Raw genomic sequence first — 20,406 nt, forward strand, 5'->3', positions numbered from 1 at the left:
AATTTGGAGCTTAGGATCACTGTCAAATTTAGCTTCCGCAAAAACACTCCCATAGAAGGTCCTTTTCAAATGCTTAAACACCAGTGGCATTTCTGATGAGAGGACAGAACATGCCTGCAAATTTTAGAAGCAAGTGCGTTTTTAATTGGATTCCTGCTACACAATTTTGGGTACTGACTTTTCAAAAAGAATTATGTCAATTAAAAGTTACCCAGTTAGAACCTGTAAAATTGTTCATGACTACCACTGTAAATGTGTGTGTTTTTTTCTTTTAATGGAAATAGGTTTGTGTCCCAAGGGTTAGAAAAAGGAAACAACATTTAGCTTATACTGCAGTAAAGGTTTAAATTTTAAAAGTTGAGAAAAACAATGAATAAGAGGCTTTTTTTCAGAGTTAAAATTTGGTGTTTTATGTTACAGAATTTTGATCTGTCTGCCTTGATCTAGTGAATTAACTTGTGAAAGCTATAGCTAATTAATAAAGCAAGAGTCACTTTGTCGACTTGGGTGCCAATTTATACTCTTTTGATCTTGTACCCTTACTTACACAGCTCGGCTAGGGAGCAGCAATTTTACAGTATAAGTAAGCAGAAGACAATTGTCAAGGCATTCTGTAGCTCAGGCTTTTTCAGTACCCAGCATTCATTACCACCAGGAACAAAAGAGAAGGCTACAAATTACCAATAAGGGTAGTCTGCTAATGGAGAGAATGGAGAAATTTCATTAGCATTTAAGAGAAAAGATTTTTTATGACCTAGAGTTGCTTTCCATTATGACTCACTTAAGTAAAAAGGAAAAAAAAATCTAATAGTTAATTTACATGTGTAAGTGCTTGAGACTCAGTCATCCACTGATTGGTACAGCTCCATATAATGAATGACAAACATAAGCATGTATTATCAGTAATTAGTATTAGCACAAAAATAAGCGTCTAGTTTTTATTAGAGGCTTTTAATAGCTTTTCTGGTTTGTAAAAAATTGTTTAAAGAAACTATTTTTAAAAAAAGATATTGATAGAGAAGTATCTTTCTGTCTTATTCTGTTCATCAGAATTGTTTTCTAGACTATTTAGCATATTACATAGAGGTGACATATTCATTCAAAAGCTTTCCAATATCCTCAAAAGTCATGAAAAATACCATTAAAAAATCAGATTCATTGAGTATAATGATGTCCACAAAATTACAATCACAGTAACAAAAAAAAAACCCAAATAGAAAATAGCAGAAAAAGAGGTAATATCATTGGAAGCCTTCTAAAAGGGTATTTTATTTTATTTCAGCTGTTTAAAAACATAATGACAGTCCAAAGCAAAGTTCAAAAAATATTAGAACCAACAATGCCAGAAAAAATAAAATTCTGTTTTTATTCAAGTCCACTAAGATGATTTATGAGAAAATTAATCTCGGCAATGAAAACAGTCTCTATCTCTTGTCTGAATGCTAAGTCTTTGTGGTCTTAGAATCTAACTAAATTTATTAAGCAATAATAATCCATGCCTATTTTCCTCTTAAAGTATTAGAATTAATTTCCTTCATCCAAGAGCAATCAGTGACTGGTTAAGACTCAAGAATACATACTAATATGAGTCATTATAAAAGTGAAGGGGACATTATAGATATAGCTGTTGCTAAGTGTGGATTTCCAATAATAAGAGGCCCAGAAAACCTTCCTTGGTAAATTAGCAATGTATTGTGCTAGGCTTATAGGAAAATTTTCAGGTACTAGTTTATTTTGCAAATGCTCTAAAATCCAAGAATTAGTGTATTTGCTTAAAATATCTTACACAGCTATTAAGTACGTAGAACTATGTATATTACTCCCATTTGAATTTCAAGTCAATCAAGATATTAATCATTTTCATAGGAAAAATGCCTTTAAAAGATGATGCTGTATTCTCTACCAACATATTAAGGATATATTTTTTCTAGCCCTTCTCTCAATATTTAATGCTAAAAATATTAAAAACAAAAATAAGAAGAGATTCAGATTAGCCATGAATAAATGTAACAAACTGAATTCTAATGGCTCATTATAGAACATCAACTTAAAAAATACACTCTGTCCTTTGGACAAAATGGCCTTTTTTTTAGAAGTGTTCACTGAGAAGCCATTGCTTGCCTTATAACAGCAACCCCTTTAGAAGCCAAGTTGGGTAACCCTTTACACAAAGACAAAGATTACAATTAAGTTACATTTGCACTTTCATTGTTTTTATGTTCAGTATTTATTTAAAAAAAAGGACAAACATCTTGGGATAAACTTTATAGATAAGAATTTTGTTAAAACAGGAACAAAGAATTGATAAACAAAAGATTCTTTATAATTAAAGGAGCTCTTGATATACCAGTATTAAAACCCAGCAGTTACTACTCCAAAAAGACTTTTGAACTCTTTATCAACTGAAAATATATATTTTTTAACTAAAAATATATATTTTTCAACTAAAAATATATATTTTTCAACTAAAAATTTAAGACTCATGGCTTTGATTTTTTATATATTTTCCATTACCCACTAAAATCCAAAATGAGAAGAAGAGTATAGATTTAATCTGTAGTCTTATAACTTGACTGAAGTTTTCAGAGACATCTAATCAGCAAAATAAAACAGTATTTGGTATATTAAAACTATTATGAAACAAAAAATACATTCCTTCTACAATATATTCCTTCAAATGTATAATCTCATCCTGAACTATATGGAATTTATAGTATCCAGATAATAATGGAGAATCCATAGTAAGGTAAAATGCATAAAAATTAATTGTGTAGAGTATTTAGTGCATAAGTAAGGTAAAACATACAGCTGTTATCAAAGGTATAGAGTCAGAAAGTCTGAATATGAATTCTGGTTCTGCAATTTACTACTAGTCTAACCTTGAGAAAGTCACCTAAACTGCCTGAGCCTCAGTAATCTCATCTAGAAGACAGAGTGATTTGACTAGATGACATCTAGGTTCCCTCCAACTCTAACTCTATAATCCTATAATTCTAAAGTGTGGTCATAAAATAACGAGATTGGGTTATTTCCAGAGGTATTATGCTATACAACAGGGATCAGCAAACTACAGCCTGAGGACCAACTCCAGCCCCATTTTTTTACCACTGCCAGATAAGAAACCATTCTTAGCTTGCAGGTCTACAAAAATGGGGGAGGGCCTAGCATTTGGCCTGCTGGCTGTGATATGCCAAGCTCTAATAGGGAAGGGAAAGTTATATTAGAATCCTAAAACATGTGCTGTGAAACGGAAGGGAACAAGAATTTATTAAGCAATTACCATGTGCCAAGCTCTATGTTAAGTGCTTTAGAAATATCATCTTGTTTGATCCTCACAACAAACCCTAGGAAATAAGATGCTATTTTTTATCCCCATTTTACAGTTGAGGAAACTGAGTTAGTTAGTCAATCAATAAATATTTAATAAGTGCTTACTATGTGCCAGCCACTGTGCTAGGCACTGAAGATTCAAAGAAAGCAAAAGACAGCCCCTGCCCTTCAGGAACTCACAATCTAATGGTGGAGACAATAAGCAAACAACAATGAACAAACAAACTATATACAGGATAAACAGGAAATAATCAACAGAAGGAAGGTAATAAAATTAAGAGGGATTGGGAAAAGCTTCCTGTAGAAAATGAAATGTTAGCTGGGACTGGAAGGAAGTCAGAAGGTAGAGATGAGAAGGGAAAGTATTCCAGGGATGGGTGACAATCAGTGAAAATGCCCAGAGTCAGGAAATAAAGTGTCTTGGTCAGGATACAGCAAGGAAGCCAGTGTCATTAGGTAGAGGAGGAGTGATGGGGGCTGGGGGTAGGGAGAGCATATAAAGTATAAGAAGACTGGAAAGGGAGGGAGAGGAGACTAGGGTTTGAACACCTTACAGGATTTTCTATTTGATCCTAGAAGTGATATGATGGGGAACCACTGGAGTTATTGAGTAGAGGAGTGTCATGGTTGGACCTGCACTTTAGGAAAATCACTGGGTCGAATACTGACTAGGGTGGGATGAGACTCGTAGCAGGCAGACCAAACAGAAGGCTATCATAATAGTCCTGGCATGAGGAAATGAGGGCTTACAACAGGGTGGTGGCAGTACCACAGCAGAGAAGGGGGCATATTTGAGAACTGTGACAAAGTTTAAATTGATAGGCCTTGGCAACCAATTAGATTTGGGGGATAAGGCAGGGTTACATAGCTACTAAGTGTTTAAGGCTAGATTTGAACTCATACCTTCCTGACTTTTCAACATGCCTTCCAGTCCTATGATTCTTTTCCCTTTTAAAAATTAATTCAGGGGGGAACAGTCAAGATGGTGGAGAGAAGGCAGGGATCTGAACTTTTCCACAAAATCCTTGCAAAGACCTTTAACTAATGCCCTAAAACAAATCCTGGAGATTCCTGGCAGAACCCACAAAAGCACAGGGTGAAACAATTTTGCAGCCCAAGACAACTTAAAAGTTTGGCAGGAAAGGTCTGTTGCATGAGAAAAAGAGTGGAGCACAGTCCAGTGCAGGCAGACCAGGCCCCATGCTTTAGGAGTGAATGAATCAACAGCCGCAGCAGCTGCTTCTGGAGCTCTCAGCTGACAGATGGTAAAGGGATCAAACAACTGGTCAGAAGGAAATTACAGGGGTCTGTTTGCTGGCACTGAAGGAAGGGCTCTGTTGCTTTGCCTACACTCAGATCTAAGTTGCAGTCCTGGGTGGCAGTCCCAGGGCGAAAAAGAACACTAGTACATCAGAACTTGCAGCTGCAGCAGAGTAGGGACCCTCATCAGAGTGCTTGTGGTCACTCACAGATGAGAGCATAGGCCAGAACAGTAGTAAACACATCTCTTCTTAGATCATACTACCTTGGAAAAACTGAAAACTTACATCCCTAGAAATAAGTCTGAAAACAGCTGCACAAAATAACCCTGAAGTTTGAGACAATATGCTCTGAACCCTGGAAGCAGACCCCCACTTTAGTAAAGAGTTAAAAGACAAGAAATAGGCTGGAAAAATGAGCAAACAGAAAAAAATTCTGACCACATAAAGTTACTATGGTGACAAAGAAGATCAAAACACACACTCAGAAGATGATAACAAATCAAGGCTTCTACATCCAAAGCCAAATATGAATTGGTCTAAGGCCATGAAAGATCTCAAAAGAGATTCTGAAAATCAAGTAGGAGAGGTAGAGGAAAAATTGGGAAGAGAAATGACAATGATGTAACAAAATCATGAAAAAAGAGTCAACAGCTTGGTAAAGGAGGCACACACACAAAAAAATACTGAAGAAAATAACACCTTAAAATAGGCCAAACAGTAAAAGAGGTACAAAAATTCAATGAGAAGAATGCCTTCAAAAGCAGAATTGGCCAAATGGAAAAGGAGGTACAAAACCTCACTGAAAAAAATAATTCCTTTCTAAGACATCTCCAAAAGTCACATGATGGAAAATACTATCCACAGCTATGGAGTTTGAATGCAGATCAAAGTACACTATTTGCTTTTTTTTTTCCTTCGGTTTTGTTTTGCTTCCTCTTTCTTGTGGTTTCTCCTATTGGTTCTAATTCTTTACAACATGACTAATGTGAAAATATGCTTAATAGGAATGTATACGTAGAGCCTATATCAGATTGTGCGATGTCTTGGGGAGGGAGGTGAGGAGAGGGAGAAAATTTAAAACTCAAAAGCTTAAGGAAGTGATTGGTGAAAACTAAAAATACACAAATTAATTAATTTTTTTAAAAAATTAAGAAAATAATTACTTAAAAATTATAATGTGCAAGTGGAAGCTAATGACTCTCTGAGACATCAAGAAACAATAAAAAAAACCCCAAAAGAATGAAAAAAATAGAAGACAATGTGAAATATCTTATTAGAAAAACAACCAACCTGGAAAACAGGTCCAGGAGAGATAATTTAAAAACTGTTGGGCTTCCTGAAAGCCATGATCAAAAAAAGGGCCTACACATCATCTTTCAAGAAATTATGAAGGAAAACTGCCCTGATAGTCTAGAACCAGAGGGTAAAATAGAAATCGAAAGAACCCATCGATCACCTACTGAAAGAGAATCCAAAATGAAAATTCCCAGGAATATTATAGCTAAATTCCAGACTTCCCAAGTTAAGGAAAAAATATCGCAAGCAGCCAGAAAGGAACAATTCAAGTATATTGGAGCCACGGTCAGGATAACACAAGATTTGGCAGCTACTATATTAAAGAATCAGAGGGCTTGGAATATGATATTCCAGAAGGCAAAGAAGCTAGGATTACAACTAAAGAATCACCTACCCACCAAAATGGAATATAATCCTTCAGAGGGAAAAGTGGACATTCAATGAAATAGAGGACTTTCAAGCATTCCTAATGAAAACACCAGAGCTGAATAGAAAATTTGACTTCCAAATACAAGACTCAAGAGAAGCACAGAAAGGTAAAGAGGAAAGGGAAATAATGAGGGACTAAATAAGGTTAAACTGTTTACATTTCTACATGGGAAGATGATACTGGTAACTTATATGAACTTTCTTATCACGAGGGCAGTTAGAAGGAGTGTATATATAGACAGAAGGCACAGGTGTGAGCTGAATATGATGGGATGATATCTTTAAAAATAAAATTAAGGGTTAAGAAAGAGGAATGCACTGGGAGAAAGGGAAAAGGAGAGGTAGAATGGGGTAAATTATCTCACATAAAAGAAGCAAGAAAGAACTATTAATGTGGAGAAGATGGGGCAGGTGGCAGGGAACTCTTGAACCTAACTCTCATCAGAATTGGCTCACAAAGGGAATGTCACACACACTCAATTGGGTCTAGAAATTTATCTTACCCTACAGGAAAGTAGGAGGAGAAAAGGATAAGAGAAGGGGTGTGGGTGCTCATAGAAGGGAGGAAGAATTGGGGGAGACAATAGCCAGAAGCAAAACACTTTTGAGAAGGGACAGGGTGAAAGGAGGGAGAGAATAGAATAAACAGGGGGTAATAGGAGGGAGGGAAATGCAGTTAGCAATCACAACTGTGAAAAATTTTTGAAGCAAGTTTCTCTGATAAAGGCCTCATCTCTTAAATACATAAATAAGTTGAATTTATAAAAATAGGAGCCATTCCCCAATTGACAAATGATCAAAAAATATGAACAGTTTTCAGATGAAGGAATCAAAGCTATCTATAGCTATATGAACAAAATGCTCTAAATCACTACTGATTGGAGAAATGCAAGTTAAAACCACCTCACACCTATTAGATTGGCTAACAGGACAGAAAAGGGGAATGATAAATATTGGAGGGGATGTAGGAAAATCAAGACACTAATGCACTGTTGGTGGAGTTGGAAACTGATTCAACCATTATGTAGAGCAATTTGGAACTATGCCCAAATATTTATAGCAGCTGTTTTCTGGTGGTAAAGAACTGAAAATTAAGGGGATGCCCATCAACTGGGGAATGGCTGAACAAATTGTGGCATATGATTGTGGTGGAATACTATTGTGCTATAAGAAATGATAAGCTAAATGCTCTCAGAAAAACCTGTACAGACTTACATGAACTGATGCAAAGTGAAATGAGTAGAACCGGGAAGACATTGTACATAGTAACAGCAATATTGTAAAATGATCAACTGTGAATGACTTAGCTATTCTAAGCAATATGGTAATGCAAGACAACTCTGAAGGACTTATCATGACAAATGCCATCCATCCCAACAGAAAGAACCGATGGAGTCTGAATACAGATTGAAGCATGCTTTTTTAAAACTTTCTTTATTTTTCTTTTATTTTGGTCTATGCTTTTTTTTATAACATGACTAATACAGAAATATGTTTTGCATGATTACGCATGTATAACCTATGTCAAATTGCTTGCCTTCTCAATGAAGAGGATGGGGAAGGAGAGAGAGAATATGGAACTCAGTTTTAAAAATGCATGTTGAAAATTGCTTTTACATGTACTTGGGAAAAAATATTAATTTTTTAAAAATTAACAAGAGAAATTGGGCAATAAGTAATCCTTTAATTGTCTGGAAGGATTTTCAAAAATTCATTAAAATTGAAATTGAGGCTTATTTGCATAGCAGTGACAGGCAAGACACATCAAGAGACATTAATGGAAACCATTCAGATAGTTATAGGTAAAAGCCAAGGTGAATAAGATGAGGAATTGATGAGAAATTGATGAAGAAAACTGATGAAGAAAAAAGTGAAAATAGATTTGAGAGGCAAAAAAAAAAAAGAATTAAAGTATGTCCAAATGAAACTTAAAATTTTAAATTCCAAATGCTAACAGTACAAGGAGTGCAGAAGAAATCTCAAACAAAATAAATTGACACAAAAAAATTAATTCAATGAATGAGCATGAATATGTGGACACAATTTTTTGCATTTCAAATTCATTTGAAAAATAAGACAGTGATAGCTAATATCTAATAGAGATAGCTTTATCATGGACATATCAAGCCAAGACAGGCTATTTTTATTCCTTACCCAGTAGTCTGGTAACCAGACTGAGGCACAGCATTGGTCAAAAGGTGGTGTGGCAGAAATAGGGCAGAAGGGAAGCTATGGAATTGGGCCCTAAGCAGAATGTATCTGTATCATACTGCAATTACTTTAAAAAACTCAACATGGTACTGGAATATGTTAATAAAAGTTTGACATATGAAAGGTAAAATCCATTCATCTTGAAATTGGTCTAATTTGGGTCTAAAAAGCAGAGCAAAAACTGGTGACTATCCCAAGAAATAACAACACACTATGACAATAGTGAGTTTGTTTATGGTATACTTTATTACTATGTCTACTTTCTGCCATATTCAAGAGGAGAGAGAGGACACTTATTCAGAGGCTGGGTCCCTATTAGGTTGCTCCCTCTTCAACAACGGTTCTCAAATTTTTTGGTCTTAGGATTCATTTACACTCTTAAAAATTATTGAGAACCCCTAAAAGAGCTTTTGTTTTATGTGGGTTATAGTTATCAATACTTAATAATTAGTCCTTAAAACATCTTAGTATTATTATGAAAATAGTTTTGACCCCACAGACTCCCTTTAAGGGTCTCTGGGACTCCCAAGGGTTGTCAGACCACTGGTCTTGAACATACTCTTCAACTGGCTTCCCCCCTCTTTAGTATTGCTAAACCAGTCCTAGTTCACATAAAACAAAGCATCAGATGAAAGATTACAGAAGTAAACTAGAAGAAAAAAGGCTACAAGGTGATTAATAGCTGTGCAAAGTCATGAACTATGTTATATGAGTTAACATCCAAGGACTTCAACTGACTTAAATGCAAAAATCTCCAGGGAGTTAAGCTTTCTTAAAAAGAAATTGTTGCCAACAAGTTGAATCAAACATTTGAATAGGCATTCTCAAGGGCCACTGAAATTTGTTAAAATAAAAGGACATTTAAAAATGAAAGAGATGTTTCGTTTTTAATCTTTCTAGATAATTTCCCTTTATCTACAGTTACAACAAAACATAATAATATGAAGGAAAAGAAGGCACTATGCCGTACAATCAAAGTTGACTTAGTCCTCGTCCCTAGAGATCTTTTGTTACTGTTTAGCTGTTCAGTCATGTCCAACTGTTCATGAGCCCTATATGGGGTTTTCTTGGCAAAGATACTGGAGTGGTTTGTCATTTTCTTCTCCAGCAGATTAAGGCAAACAAAGGTTAAGTGTCTTGCCCAGGGTCACATAGCTAGTGAATGTCTGAGGCCAGAATGAATTCAGGTCTTCCTGGCTCCAGGCCCAGTGCTCTGTCCATTGAGCTACCTGTTCAAATTTGAATCACCTATTTTGCGTGGTTAGGTGCTTAATGACTTCTTAAGGGTCCTTTTACCATAGAAGTTCTTCTCTTTGAAAGCACATATGATTTCAAAAGTGCAATATGAAATAGTCAAACAGAACTTGGAAAAATATAGGTATTTAGAACTTAGATAAGTGTTTACATAAGGGACATTCCATGAAGGAGTATTGACCTCTCCAATTCCCCTGCCATGGATATTCTAACACAGCAACAGCTCTCCTAGCGATTATGGAATTTCTGCCACATGACAGGGACGTTTACAACCCTTAGGTTGCTTCTCTGAATAGAGCCCACACTTGGGGATGAAGTACCCCTTATATAATCCTCACCCCCTTTCAGTTGTCCTCTCTCATAGCTGAGCTTCTTTCTTTATGAAGGAGCTCCAGGGCTGACCTCAGGTAAAATTTACACAGGAAAAGGTCATCTTTGGCTTTCTACCACTACACCAAGTAGCCAGGGCTGTCATCTCTGGCCCAGTGTCTTTCAAATGACAATTAATAGGCTACCTACTCTGATAACTCATATGGCCAAATTTGACGCACTGAAACAAATTTTGAAGAAAATGCATTTACATTATAATGAATGTGTTCATATTTTTTATTCTGAGTTACAAACATACTGGTCTTCTCAAAATATGGGCAAAAGGTAAATGCTCAAAGCAAATATTTTCCTGTATGTGTATGTGTATATATAATTAAATATGGTCATTGAGATCTGTTCTATGACTACTTGAGATTTTTTTCTGTATTTTTTTCTTTTTAATTTTCTTTTTGATTTGAGAAATGGGATTTAGTTTATGCTTCCTAAAGAAAAACTAAAATAAAAGAGAAAAAAAATCAAATGAAAGCTAAGAGTAAAAATTCAAATTGCTTCTGGGTAATGTATGATTGAAACAAAATAAATCTACCATTTGGTAGTGAAAGGATGGCTCTTTTAAAAGGTAAAACAAGAAAATTTTCATAACCTTAGCTTAAGCTGGCCCCCTATGACAGCATAGCAGCATGTTACTTGAGGCTCCCCTCTGGAAACACTCAGGATTGATTATGTACTAATGAATGTCTACCCCTTGTTTGGGGTTTCCAAGGTTTCTGCTCTCCCTTGCTCTTTTCCAGCTAATATGAACAATAAGGTATTCCACCTCCTGTTTCAGTACCATCCCACAGGCTGTTCTCAGTCCTAGAATATAGGTTCTCCCCACCACCTCTGAGATCCTTAACTTCCTTCAAGGTTTAGCTTGGGCATCAACTTCTCTGAGAAGCTTTTCCCATCCATTCCTCAAGGTGTGAGTATTCTGTCTCTCCTCAAATTAGCTCCCAATTATCAAGAATTGTTTAAAAAAATTTATTATGGATTGATGGATGAAGCATGCCTATTGTCCAGACTTTGGCACACACTGTAGCTAATGGGTGGAAAATCCACAGAGCTGGTCTGTCAGTGTAAGTCCTAGACACACAATATATACAGACAGTGAGCCTGGAATTGGAGAGAAAGAAAGTGTACTGGATTGCATTTGGAAACTCCAAGGTGCTTTCAAGGACCCAAGCTTCTCCCTGAAACAAAAACCTATCTTTTTCACATCAGTCTTCTTCTAATAATATTGAATGGCTGAAAATCAAGGAATGCCAAAGTCTCTGAAGAATTAAAGTTAAGAATCAACCAGAGGACAATAGAGAGGTATATGGCAAGTGTGAGAAGACTAAGATATCTTACCAATGAAGAATTCCCCCAAGGAAGTACTATCACAAACATCATTAGAGAGATATGGAAAGATCCAGAAAAGATTAGAGAAATCTAGAAAATGCAGGAGGCCAGTCATGGGGCTAGATCGAGAGATACACTGGCTCCAGCAGTATCCATGCAAGACCAAAAGAGCTCGAGGGAGTCCCCCAGTGGACTGAGGAAACACTTCCCTACTCCACCCCATTCCCCCCAGGGGGATTTATAGGACTATGTGCACAAGAATATTGCTGTTCAGTTGTTTTTCAGTCATGTCCCACTCTTCATGACCTCATTTGGGAATTTTCTCGGCAAAAATACTGCAGTGGTGTGCCATTTCCTTCTCCAGTTCATTTTACAGATGAGGAAACTGAGGCAGAGTTTCATGACTTGCCCAGGGTCACAGAGCTAGTAAAAGTGTCTGAGGTCAGATCTGAACTCAGGAAGATGAGTCTTCCTACCTCCTGGCTCAGCACTCTATACACTGAGCCATCTACTTGCCCTACAGACAAGAATAGGAAAGGATAAAAAGGCTGGGTTGTAATCTTCATTATTTGAGAAAGTGCCCATATTGATGGGATCACAGATCCATCAAAGATTCACACTAATGCAACTTCATTATAACTAGTTTCCAAACAGCTTCTGAGATAATTAAAACCAACAGACAATGGTATCAGTAAGAAGTGGTTACCTGCTTCCTTTTCAGAAGCCTAATAAGCTAAGCTTATTTTCAGGTCATTAGGACATAATGCTCAAAGACAACAATGACCTTTACTAACTGACAGGCATATGTGAATATCCTATAGCTGTGCTGCTTTGAGAAAAAGTATGGGGAGTCAAGAGCATTCCTTCCCCACATCTTATTTCCCTGATAGGACAGTACTCTAGAATTTATAATTTGCTCCTCCTCCTCCTAGAGGACAGCAGTGGTAGTACAGGACCTAAGAAATTTGTAAAGACAGAAAAGCTAATACTGTATATTAGGCTTCATAATCATAGCCACAGAGAATTTTGATGATGATCATGATAATAATGACTGGCCTTTTAAAAATTACTTGATCCTTACAATTCTATAAGGTGGGTGTTATCCTCATTTTACAGATGCAGAAACTGAGGCTGAGAAGTTCAATGACTTGTTCAGGGTAATACAGCTAATAAGTATTTGAGGCAGGAGTTGAACTCAGACCTTCCTGACTACAAGTCTAACATTCTATCTACTGTACTACCTAGTTGTCTCTGATGGCTGTACTCTGGTAATAGTGATTAAAATCAATTTATATATCTAGTAATAAGAAAGGATAATTGGCCAGATCAAATCCCTATAAAGTTAATGAACTTCCAAAAGGTAAGTAATTTATCTTTGTCCAGTGATACAAATCAGAGGTATTAAAAAAGAAAAACCTCATTAAACTAGATACTGAAAAAAAAATTTTTAAGTCTGTTTCCTAACCCAGAGGCTAGCAATAAAGTATATTTTCCCATAAAGTAAGCACTAACATAAAACCAGTGAAAAATCACTAAAGTAGTAACTGGTTTTTTTTCAACTCACATTTTTATTTAGGGCCCAAGTCATGCCAATCAAGAGTATAACAAAATGTTCAGCTAAAATGTCATCTATATAATCTTTCCTTAAGAGAACAATAAAAAATATATTACTTGGCTCACTCCCTAAAGTTGATCAGAGTGGAAGTTAGGGGTTAGGGAAAGAAGCTTTTATTTTATTACCTTAAACCAACAGATGTACCATGCTGACTGTATAAAATTAGGAACATGCCCCCCCCCAAAAGTGGACAATATAAAACCTACATAGAAATTTGATTTACCATGAGATATTCTTTTAAAACCAACACAGCCATCCATTCAATGCTATTGATGAGAAGATTACATGTAGCTTTATTCTTTTACCTTTGAAGTTTACTATGCTAAGGCAAAATTTTCATCTCTGTTTTTTTCTCCTTACAGAGTCCAAAGGAACTCTGCAGTCTAAGGAGTAAAAGGGTTCTCTAACAGAGCAGGAAGCAGAGAATGTAACAAAGGTCACTTCAGGAGAGAATGTAACAAAGGTCACTTCATTTCCAATGTAATTCAGGGATGAGATTCACAGTCTTGGTCATGGTCTCTACCGCTTAACTGCAGATAAGGCTATGTTGGCTATTTCCTTAAGCTCTTCCTAATTGCTAGTGGGGCCCTAATCAGGTATAATTGGGAGACGCAGTCATGTGGACCACATCCCCCTCCTGTTATCAGGTGGAACTTCATGGCAGGAGGAAAGATTGCTGTGTCCAGGTGGCATTTACCCTGAACAAAAAGCTATTTTAGTTTTTGTATTTCTCTCTGAGCATCAATTTTTCAAAATTTTGATACGTAAAACTCCAATAATTGAAGCTTATATTTTTTTCTATAGACTAATTTTCTTTTTCTTATAAAAACTAGTCAATCATGTTGTGTATTAAAGAGGTATCAATTAACCACTCATTTTGGTCATATTATACATTTTGCTTTAAACATTTATTGAATATTCAGTACTTCTGAGTACCTGTTACATGGTGGCAATATTCTGGGTGTGGTGTGAGATACAAAATAAACATATAATAACCATGTAGGATCCTCACTCCACAATTACTCTTCACAGCAATAAGGAAGAAAACTGATATTTATATAGTATTTTAAAAAATACTCTAAATCAGGGGTTCATAACCTGGGGTCCTTGAACTTTTTTTTTTTAATATTCTAATAACCAGTTTTCAATATAACTGGTTTCCTTTGCAATCCAAAGGAAATCCATTTAAAAGCGTTATTCTGAGAAATACCATCAAAGTCCATGATACCAAAAAATGGTTAAGAACTGCTGGCCTAAATGGTCTTTACAGGTATTTTATTAATAATTTTGTCATTCCTGCAAGTGAGGGGGAAAATAAACCAACTCTATAACAGGGGATCCGAGGCACCGAAAGCTAAGAGTCAAATAGTAAATGAGTGACAAAACCAGAAAGAGAATTCAGATCCTAATACTTAGCTCAGAACATCATCAAATATGCTCATTAATCCCTATATTACCTGAAACTCATCAAAACATAAGAGACATGCCTCTTCACTAATTTCTTCAGCTATCGGAGCTATTGGATCATATGATTTGGCCATTAATCCTGGCTTCCGTTTTGGTAAACTCTGCTTAAGGCGATGTATTCCTTAAATGGATGAAAACAGAGAAATGAAAAATTACATTAAAATTACTTTAAATATTTATTAAAAGATAGGAAAAGCATGCAAATATAATTATAATACGGAAACAATGAATTTAAAGTCACACAGAATATAATTTTATTACACTTTAGCCTCAAAAACTAGGGCTTAGAGCAACCTGAGAGGTCTTCCTGCCCAAATCTTGACAGCAGGAAGATACATATTAGTACTTAACTTTAATGGAAAACAAAGTATATGACATTAGACATGTGCAGACCAGAATACTAGATTTAGAGTCAGACTGCATGGTTTTAAATCTCATCTCTGTTCTGTGTAGCCTTGGGCAAGGTGCCAAACCTCCCTGGGCCTCAGTTTCTTCATCTCTAAAATGAGGGGCTTAGACAGAACGTTGGCTAATGTAAAGTCTAACTTTAAATCCCATGATCCTATACATAAGTATCAATCGCAGGGTTCTTCTTTTCTCTAACACATATTTTAACTGCTTAATTCCATCTTGTGTCAACCATTCATCCAACAAGCATTTATTGAGACTCTACCTTGTACACACTGCTGTCCTAGATATTTGCAGAAATAAATATATCAGAGCAGACACCCAACTGAGTAAGTCCAAACACAGAAGAAACAACATGAGATGAGTCAGAGAGCAATACACTGGCAAGTACAAAATGATATAGTTTAAATTTAAAACGTAAGTGTTGTAGAGGTAGGGAAAAAGAATCATATCCCTGAGGATATGACCAATCGGTTAAAACTTCTTAAAACACTTGAGTTTGGAATCATTTCTCCTTAATCTAGAAAAAGAAAAAAATGTATTTTTAAAAATTTCTTCTGACAAGTTCAATTTACTATGACAAAAAGCAAAGGACTAATGGCCAACCCAATAAATAGTCAAGACAACTCTCTTTCCCTCTCTGTTGAAACTCATCTCACCTAGGGATCTATATCATCCTCCAGATTTAAAATGACTATACTCCATGCAGGAGCACTCCATGATGGAAGGCTTTCCTTCTCTTCTCTTTCTTGGTGTTTGATAGAGTCCACATGGTGTCATGGAAAAAACACTAGTTCTAACTGTATAACATTGGAAAAGTTGATTAAGACTCAGTCTCCTCATCTGTAAAAATATAGATAATGATACCTACCTTGCCTGCCTCATAGTGTTGCTGTGAAGATGAAATGAGAGAAGATGTGGTAGCAATCTATAAACTAAGGAGCTATCTAAATACAAGGTCTTAGAATCATCATCATTGTCTCAGGATTACACTATAAGGTCAATAACCAATTTCAGACAAAACAAATGAGACCAAATAAAGATTTTATTTGTATTTTGAGCAAAGCTGAATTTTTTTCTTTAAGTTCATTCAAAGAGCATTTAAAGCACATGGTGGTGTGTATCCCATAATCTTCTTTTCACTAAAAACGTCACATCCTTACATGTCAATCCATATATTCACTTACTTTTGTGTACATCAAGCATGAAGCCATGAAAATGGACTCTCTTTTTCCTTTCCATTTCTACGTAAGCATAAAACATGTCCATCACCATTGTCTTTCCTGTACCTTAAGGGAAAGAAAAACAGAACTCACTATTAATTTAAACAGTATATACTGATTACTGTAATGATTGTTTGTTAGCTTTAAGCCAATGAAACTACATTCTTTTGTATTGAATAGCACAAGTCTTCTTTCTTGGGAAAGAAGATCTACTTTCTATATTAAATTAACTAAAAATACAAATTTGGTATTACTCCCCCACTTAAAATTCTGTTTCTATGAATTATAGGATTTGACTTAATAATGAAGGAGAAACTATATACATGTAAGATAACAGGATCATAGATCTAGAACTGGGAGGAATATGAGAGGCCACTTAATCCACTGCTCTCCCCCTCTCCCCCACCTTTAACAAATGAAGAGACCAGGAACCAGGGAAATCAAATGGACTTCCTTAGAGTCAAAAAGATAGTGAGTACATGATGTGGAATTTGAACCCAAATCCTCTGACTCTAGTGTCAATGTTCATTCCATTATAAACATGATGTGTTTACAGACTGACTAAACTTAGAGTTTTATCTGTTAGTCGTCTTCTTTGCTAGCATTTAGTGATCTAAATATAACAACTACATTCATTCAAGAAATATGCATTGTGTTTCTATTAGGTGCAAGGCAATGAGAATGATAATCTGGTATATGCAAAGGTCAGAAATAATATAACACAAAAAGAGGAATATATATTAACATCTAACAGTATACTGGTGATTAAGTCACAAATGCTGAAAACAAGTGAAAGCCATAGATGAGAGTCTAAGAATTGATTAAGAATTGCGCTTCATCAAAAACCTAAAAATTGAACTAAACCAAATAATAATATGGAGATCTAATGAGAAACCACTGTAAATGCCCTCTACCTCAGAACTACACCAGAATGTCAGCCAAAAACCCACAGGTAATAATAGTAAAGAGGGTCTCCAGCAAAACCAAGGCAAGACTAGCCTGAAGGCTTCCAGCTTGCTTAGAGATGCCAGGGACACCTGTGTCCTTCAGGGTTTTGGGTCTGGAGGCAGCAGAGCAGGCACTTCCCCAAAGAAAGCCCCAGGGTGGTCTGAAACACAGAGTAGGGACCTTGGAAGTGACCAGAAGCAGCAAGGACCAATCTAGCATGGCAGCACTCCCTAGAAATCCATATTGAAACACCATAGAGTGTAGTGAAGATCCAACTTGCTGAAACTCAAAACTGTGGGGGCGGAGGGAGGGGGTTAGGAAGATGGAAGGGGGAAATCTATGGAGGTGGAGGTCAGGACGAGAACAAGAGATGATCCAAACTGAGACTGTGCAGAGCTGACAACAGTCTTAATGGGTCAACAGAAAACGAACCTTAGGCACTGGTACAAAGCCGCAGTTCTGAATCCAAGGCTAGAAAGATGAGTAAATTTAATAAGATAAAAAGCATTATCAAAATTTATAACAGATCAAGGGTTCTTAACCTTTTTGGTGGCCTTGAGCCCCCCCCCATTGTAAGCCTATTGATCCCTTCTCAAATGCATAAATAAAATGCATAAAATTAAATATATAGGAGTCCAAAGGAAACTGATTATATGGAAATACAGTTATCAAAATATTAAGAAGTCAAGTTCATGGTTAAGAACCATGAAGGAGCGAGAGATACCAAAAAATCTAACCTAAAAAGAGAGTCACTCCCTAATAAATTTTTTTTAAAATAGATTTTTTACAAAGATATGAATACCTAGAAAAATGAAGTAAAAGATTTTTAAAAAATGAAATAAAGTCTATGGAAGAAAGAAGAGAAAGTATAACTAGTTTAGAACAGAGTGGTAAACCTTGCCTAAGTAAAGACCCTTTGAAAATTAGAACAGACATAAAATAAATCATTAACTCCATAAAACAGTAAGAAATGTTAGAACAAAATGCAAAGATTGAGAAAATATAAGGTATTTGATATTAAAAACAAATGACCTTGAAAATACTTTAAGGAGAAATAATTTAAGAATGATAAGAATTGGGACTCAAGATGGCAGAGTTGTACAAAGCGGTACAATCAAACTCCTCTCCACAAAACCCCTCCAAACAGATCTAGAAAATGTGTCAGGCTGAATCTTATGGGGAAATCCAGAAAAAGTCACAGTGAGTCACTCGTTCAGCCCAATTCAGCATTAATAAAGACTGAGAGATCTCCAGGCCCGGGGGACTGGTTGGGTCAGTAGTATGCCACTCATGGGGCACTCTTGCACCCAGGGAGAGACGTTCACCAGGGTAAGAAGACATCACCACACTGATATCAAGGCACCATGATGGGGATAGGTACTAACTATTAGCTTTGTCATTCACTACCCAGTTCTGGGACACAGATCCAGAGAGGATTAAGAAGAGGACCTGTGCACATGGATGGCAGGCCAAGATAAGAAGCACAGTAGGTCTCCGGCTGTGTACTGGGAGAGGAGTAAGTTCCGAAGCAGGCAGCAGTTGTGTGGCTCAGACCCCAGTCTCACTCCCAGTATCTAGCCCAGCCTGCAGAGTAATAATAACAAGGGCAGGAATCTCAGATTAAAGGGGAGCCTATAATTCTGTCATGTTGAACCAACAGAGTTTTCCAGCTGGCTATTACAGGTTGAGTCCAGGAGCATCTAATGTTGCGAAGACCAAAACTCAGGTTGGGAACTTAAAAAGCTCAGAACAAAGAGACACAGTCCAAGACAGCAACTGTACTTTGCCCTGGATCCAATCACTTTGGGAACACAGAAAGCTTGCAGGTACCCAGCCTATCTCTGAGATCCTGAAAGAACACAACACTCAACACCTCTAGTAAGTAGCAACAGCTCTAAAATCAAGTCCAAAGTCAGTAAGGAGGCTAGGAGAATGAGACTCAAAAAGAATCGAACCATGAAGGATATTATGGTGGCAGGGAAACTCAAGACAAACCTAGAAGACAAGAATGACTCAAAAACATCTACAAGCAAAGCCTCAGAGAAAAACACAGCTTGCATACAAACTCAACTTGAATTCCCAGAAGAGATGGAACAAGAGCTTAAGAAAAGTTAATATTTAGGGGGCAGCTAGGTGGCACGGTAGATATAGCACTGGCCCTGGATTCAGGAGGACCTGAGTTCAAATCCCACCTCAGACACGTAACACTTACTAGCTGTGTGACCCTGGGTACACTTAACCCCAACTGCCTCACAAAAAAAAAAGAGAGAAAAGTTAATATTTAAAGAAAAATAAATGGAATGAGAGCTACAGAAGGAAGAATTGGAAAAGAAATTCATAGCTTGGCACAAGAAGTACAAAATTTGCCCAGGCAACAAATTTCTCTCACTCACATTCTATTTTCAAAGAGTTCAACATCAATGGGTGCATCTAGTCACTAATATTATTTGTTTAATATGCTGAACTCAGTGAACTTCTTCAACTTCCATCACAGTACACACTTATTCATCCATCAGAGCAAATGTGGAGATAGTTATAGAGGTGAGATGATTTTTGTGTATTTTTCTGGCCCCCTTTCACTTTTATGAAATAAATTTGGCACCAGGCCGGCTTATTGGATATGAAATTCCAAGGTTACAAAACTGAATGGAAACATCATTAGTAACTATATTCACATTTTAAAAGAATCCGTCATTCTTTTAAATAGTGAGTTCTGCTAATGAATTTTAATTTATTAGATTTATTAAAAATATCAACTTACAACTTTTCAGAAATATATCTATTGAATGAAGCAAGATACACTTATAATCGGCTATAATAAAATGTCATTAATTCACTAGGCAGGAATTTATGATAATTTCAATGGGTTAATCATTTTCATATCAACTGTGGAAAAAAAAAAAGGAGAACCTAGGAGTATCAGTTTGTAGTGAAAATGAGATTTTTGGGAAAGTACTTGCCTATTTAAGAAAATTAACTCTTTTTAAGCACCTTAGAAACATCCAAAATATAAGAAGTGGACACTCCTTAGAATGATGTTAATAAATTCCATTCAAACTCCAATGGCTCCCTATCACCTCCAGAATCAAATATCAAATACTCTATTTGGCTTTTCAAGTTCTTCATTATTTGGTCCATTCTATCTTTCTAGGCATTGACCTCCTGGCTATTTCTAGAACATGACATTCCATCTTCCAACTCTGGGCATTTTCACTGGTTGTTTCCCATGCCTGGAACTCTCTCCCTCCTCATC

General features: G+C 36.3%; 1 protein-coding gene across 3 annotated transcripts in view; it reads right to left on the reverse strand.

The window, feature by feature from the left end:
- AFG1L (AFG1 like ATPase) overlaps positions 1-20,406 on the reverse strand; it is a 185,786-nt gene that overhangs the window by 109,211 nt on the left and 56,169 nt on the right. For all 3 annotated transcript variants that reach the window (XM_078155206.1, XM_021008152.2, XM_021008150.2), the window contains exons 4-5: positions 16,170-16,271; positions 14,565-14,695 (exon numbers count right to left, since the gene is read on the reverse strand). In XM_078155206.1, the coding sequence (XP_078011332.1) occupies positions 14,565-14,695; positions 16,170-16,271 (233 nt within the window). The remainder of the gene's footprint in view (positions 1-14,564; positions 14,696-16,169; positions 16,272-20,406) is intronic.

Source organism: Phascolarctos cinereus, unplaced genomic scaffold, assembly GCF_003287225.1.
Source record: "Phascolarctos cinereus isolate Bilbo 61053 unplaced genomic scaffold, phaCin_HiC Scaffold_5;HRSCAF=322, whole genome shotgun sequence".
Taxonomy (NCBI): Eukaryota; Metazoa; Chordata; class Mammalia; order Diprotodontia; family Phascolarctidae; genus Phascolarctos; species Phascolarctos cinereus.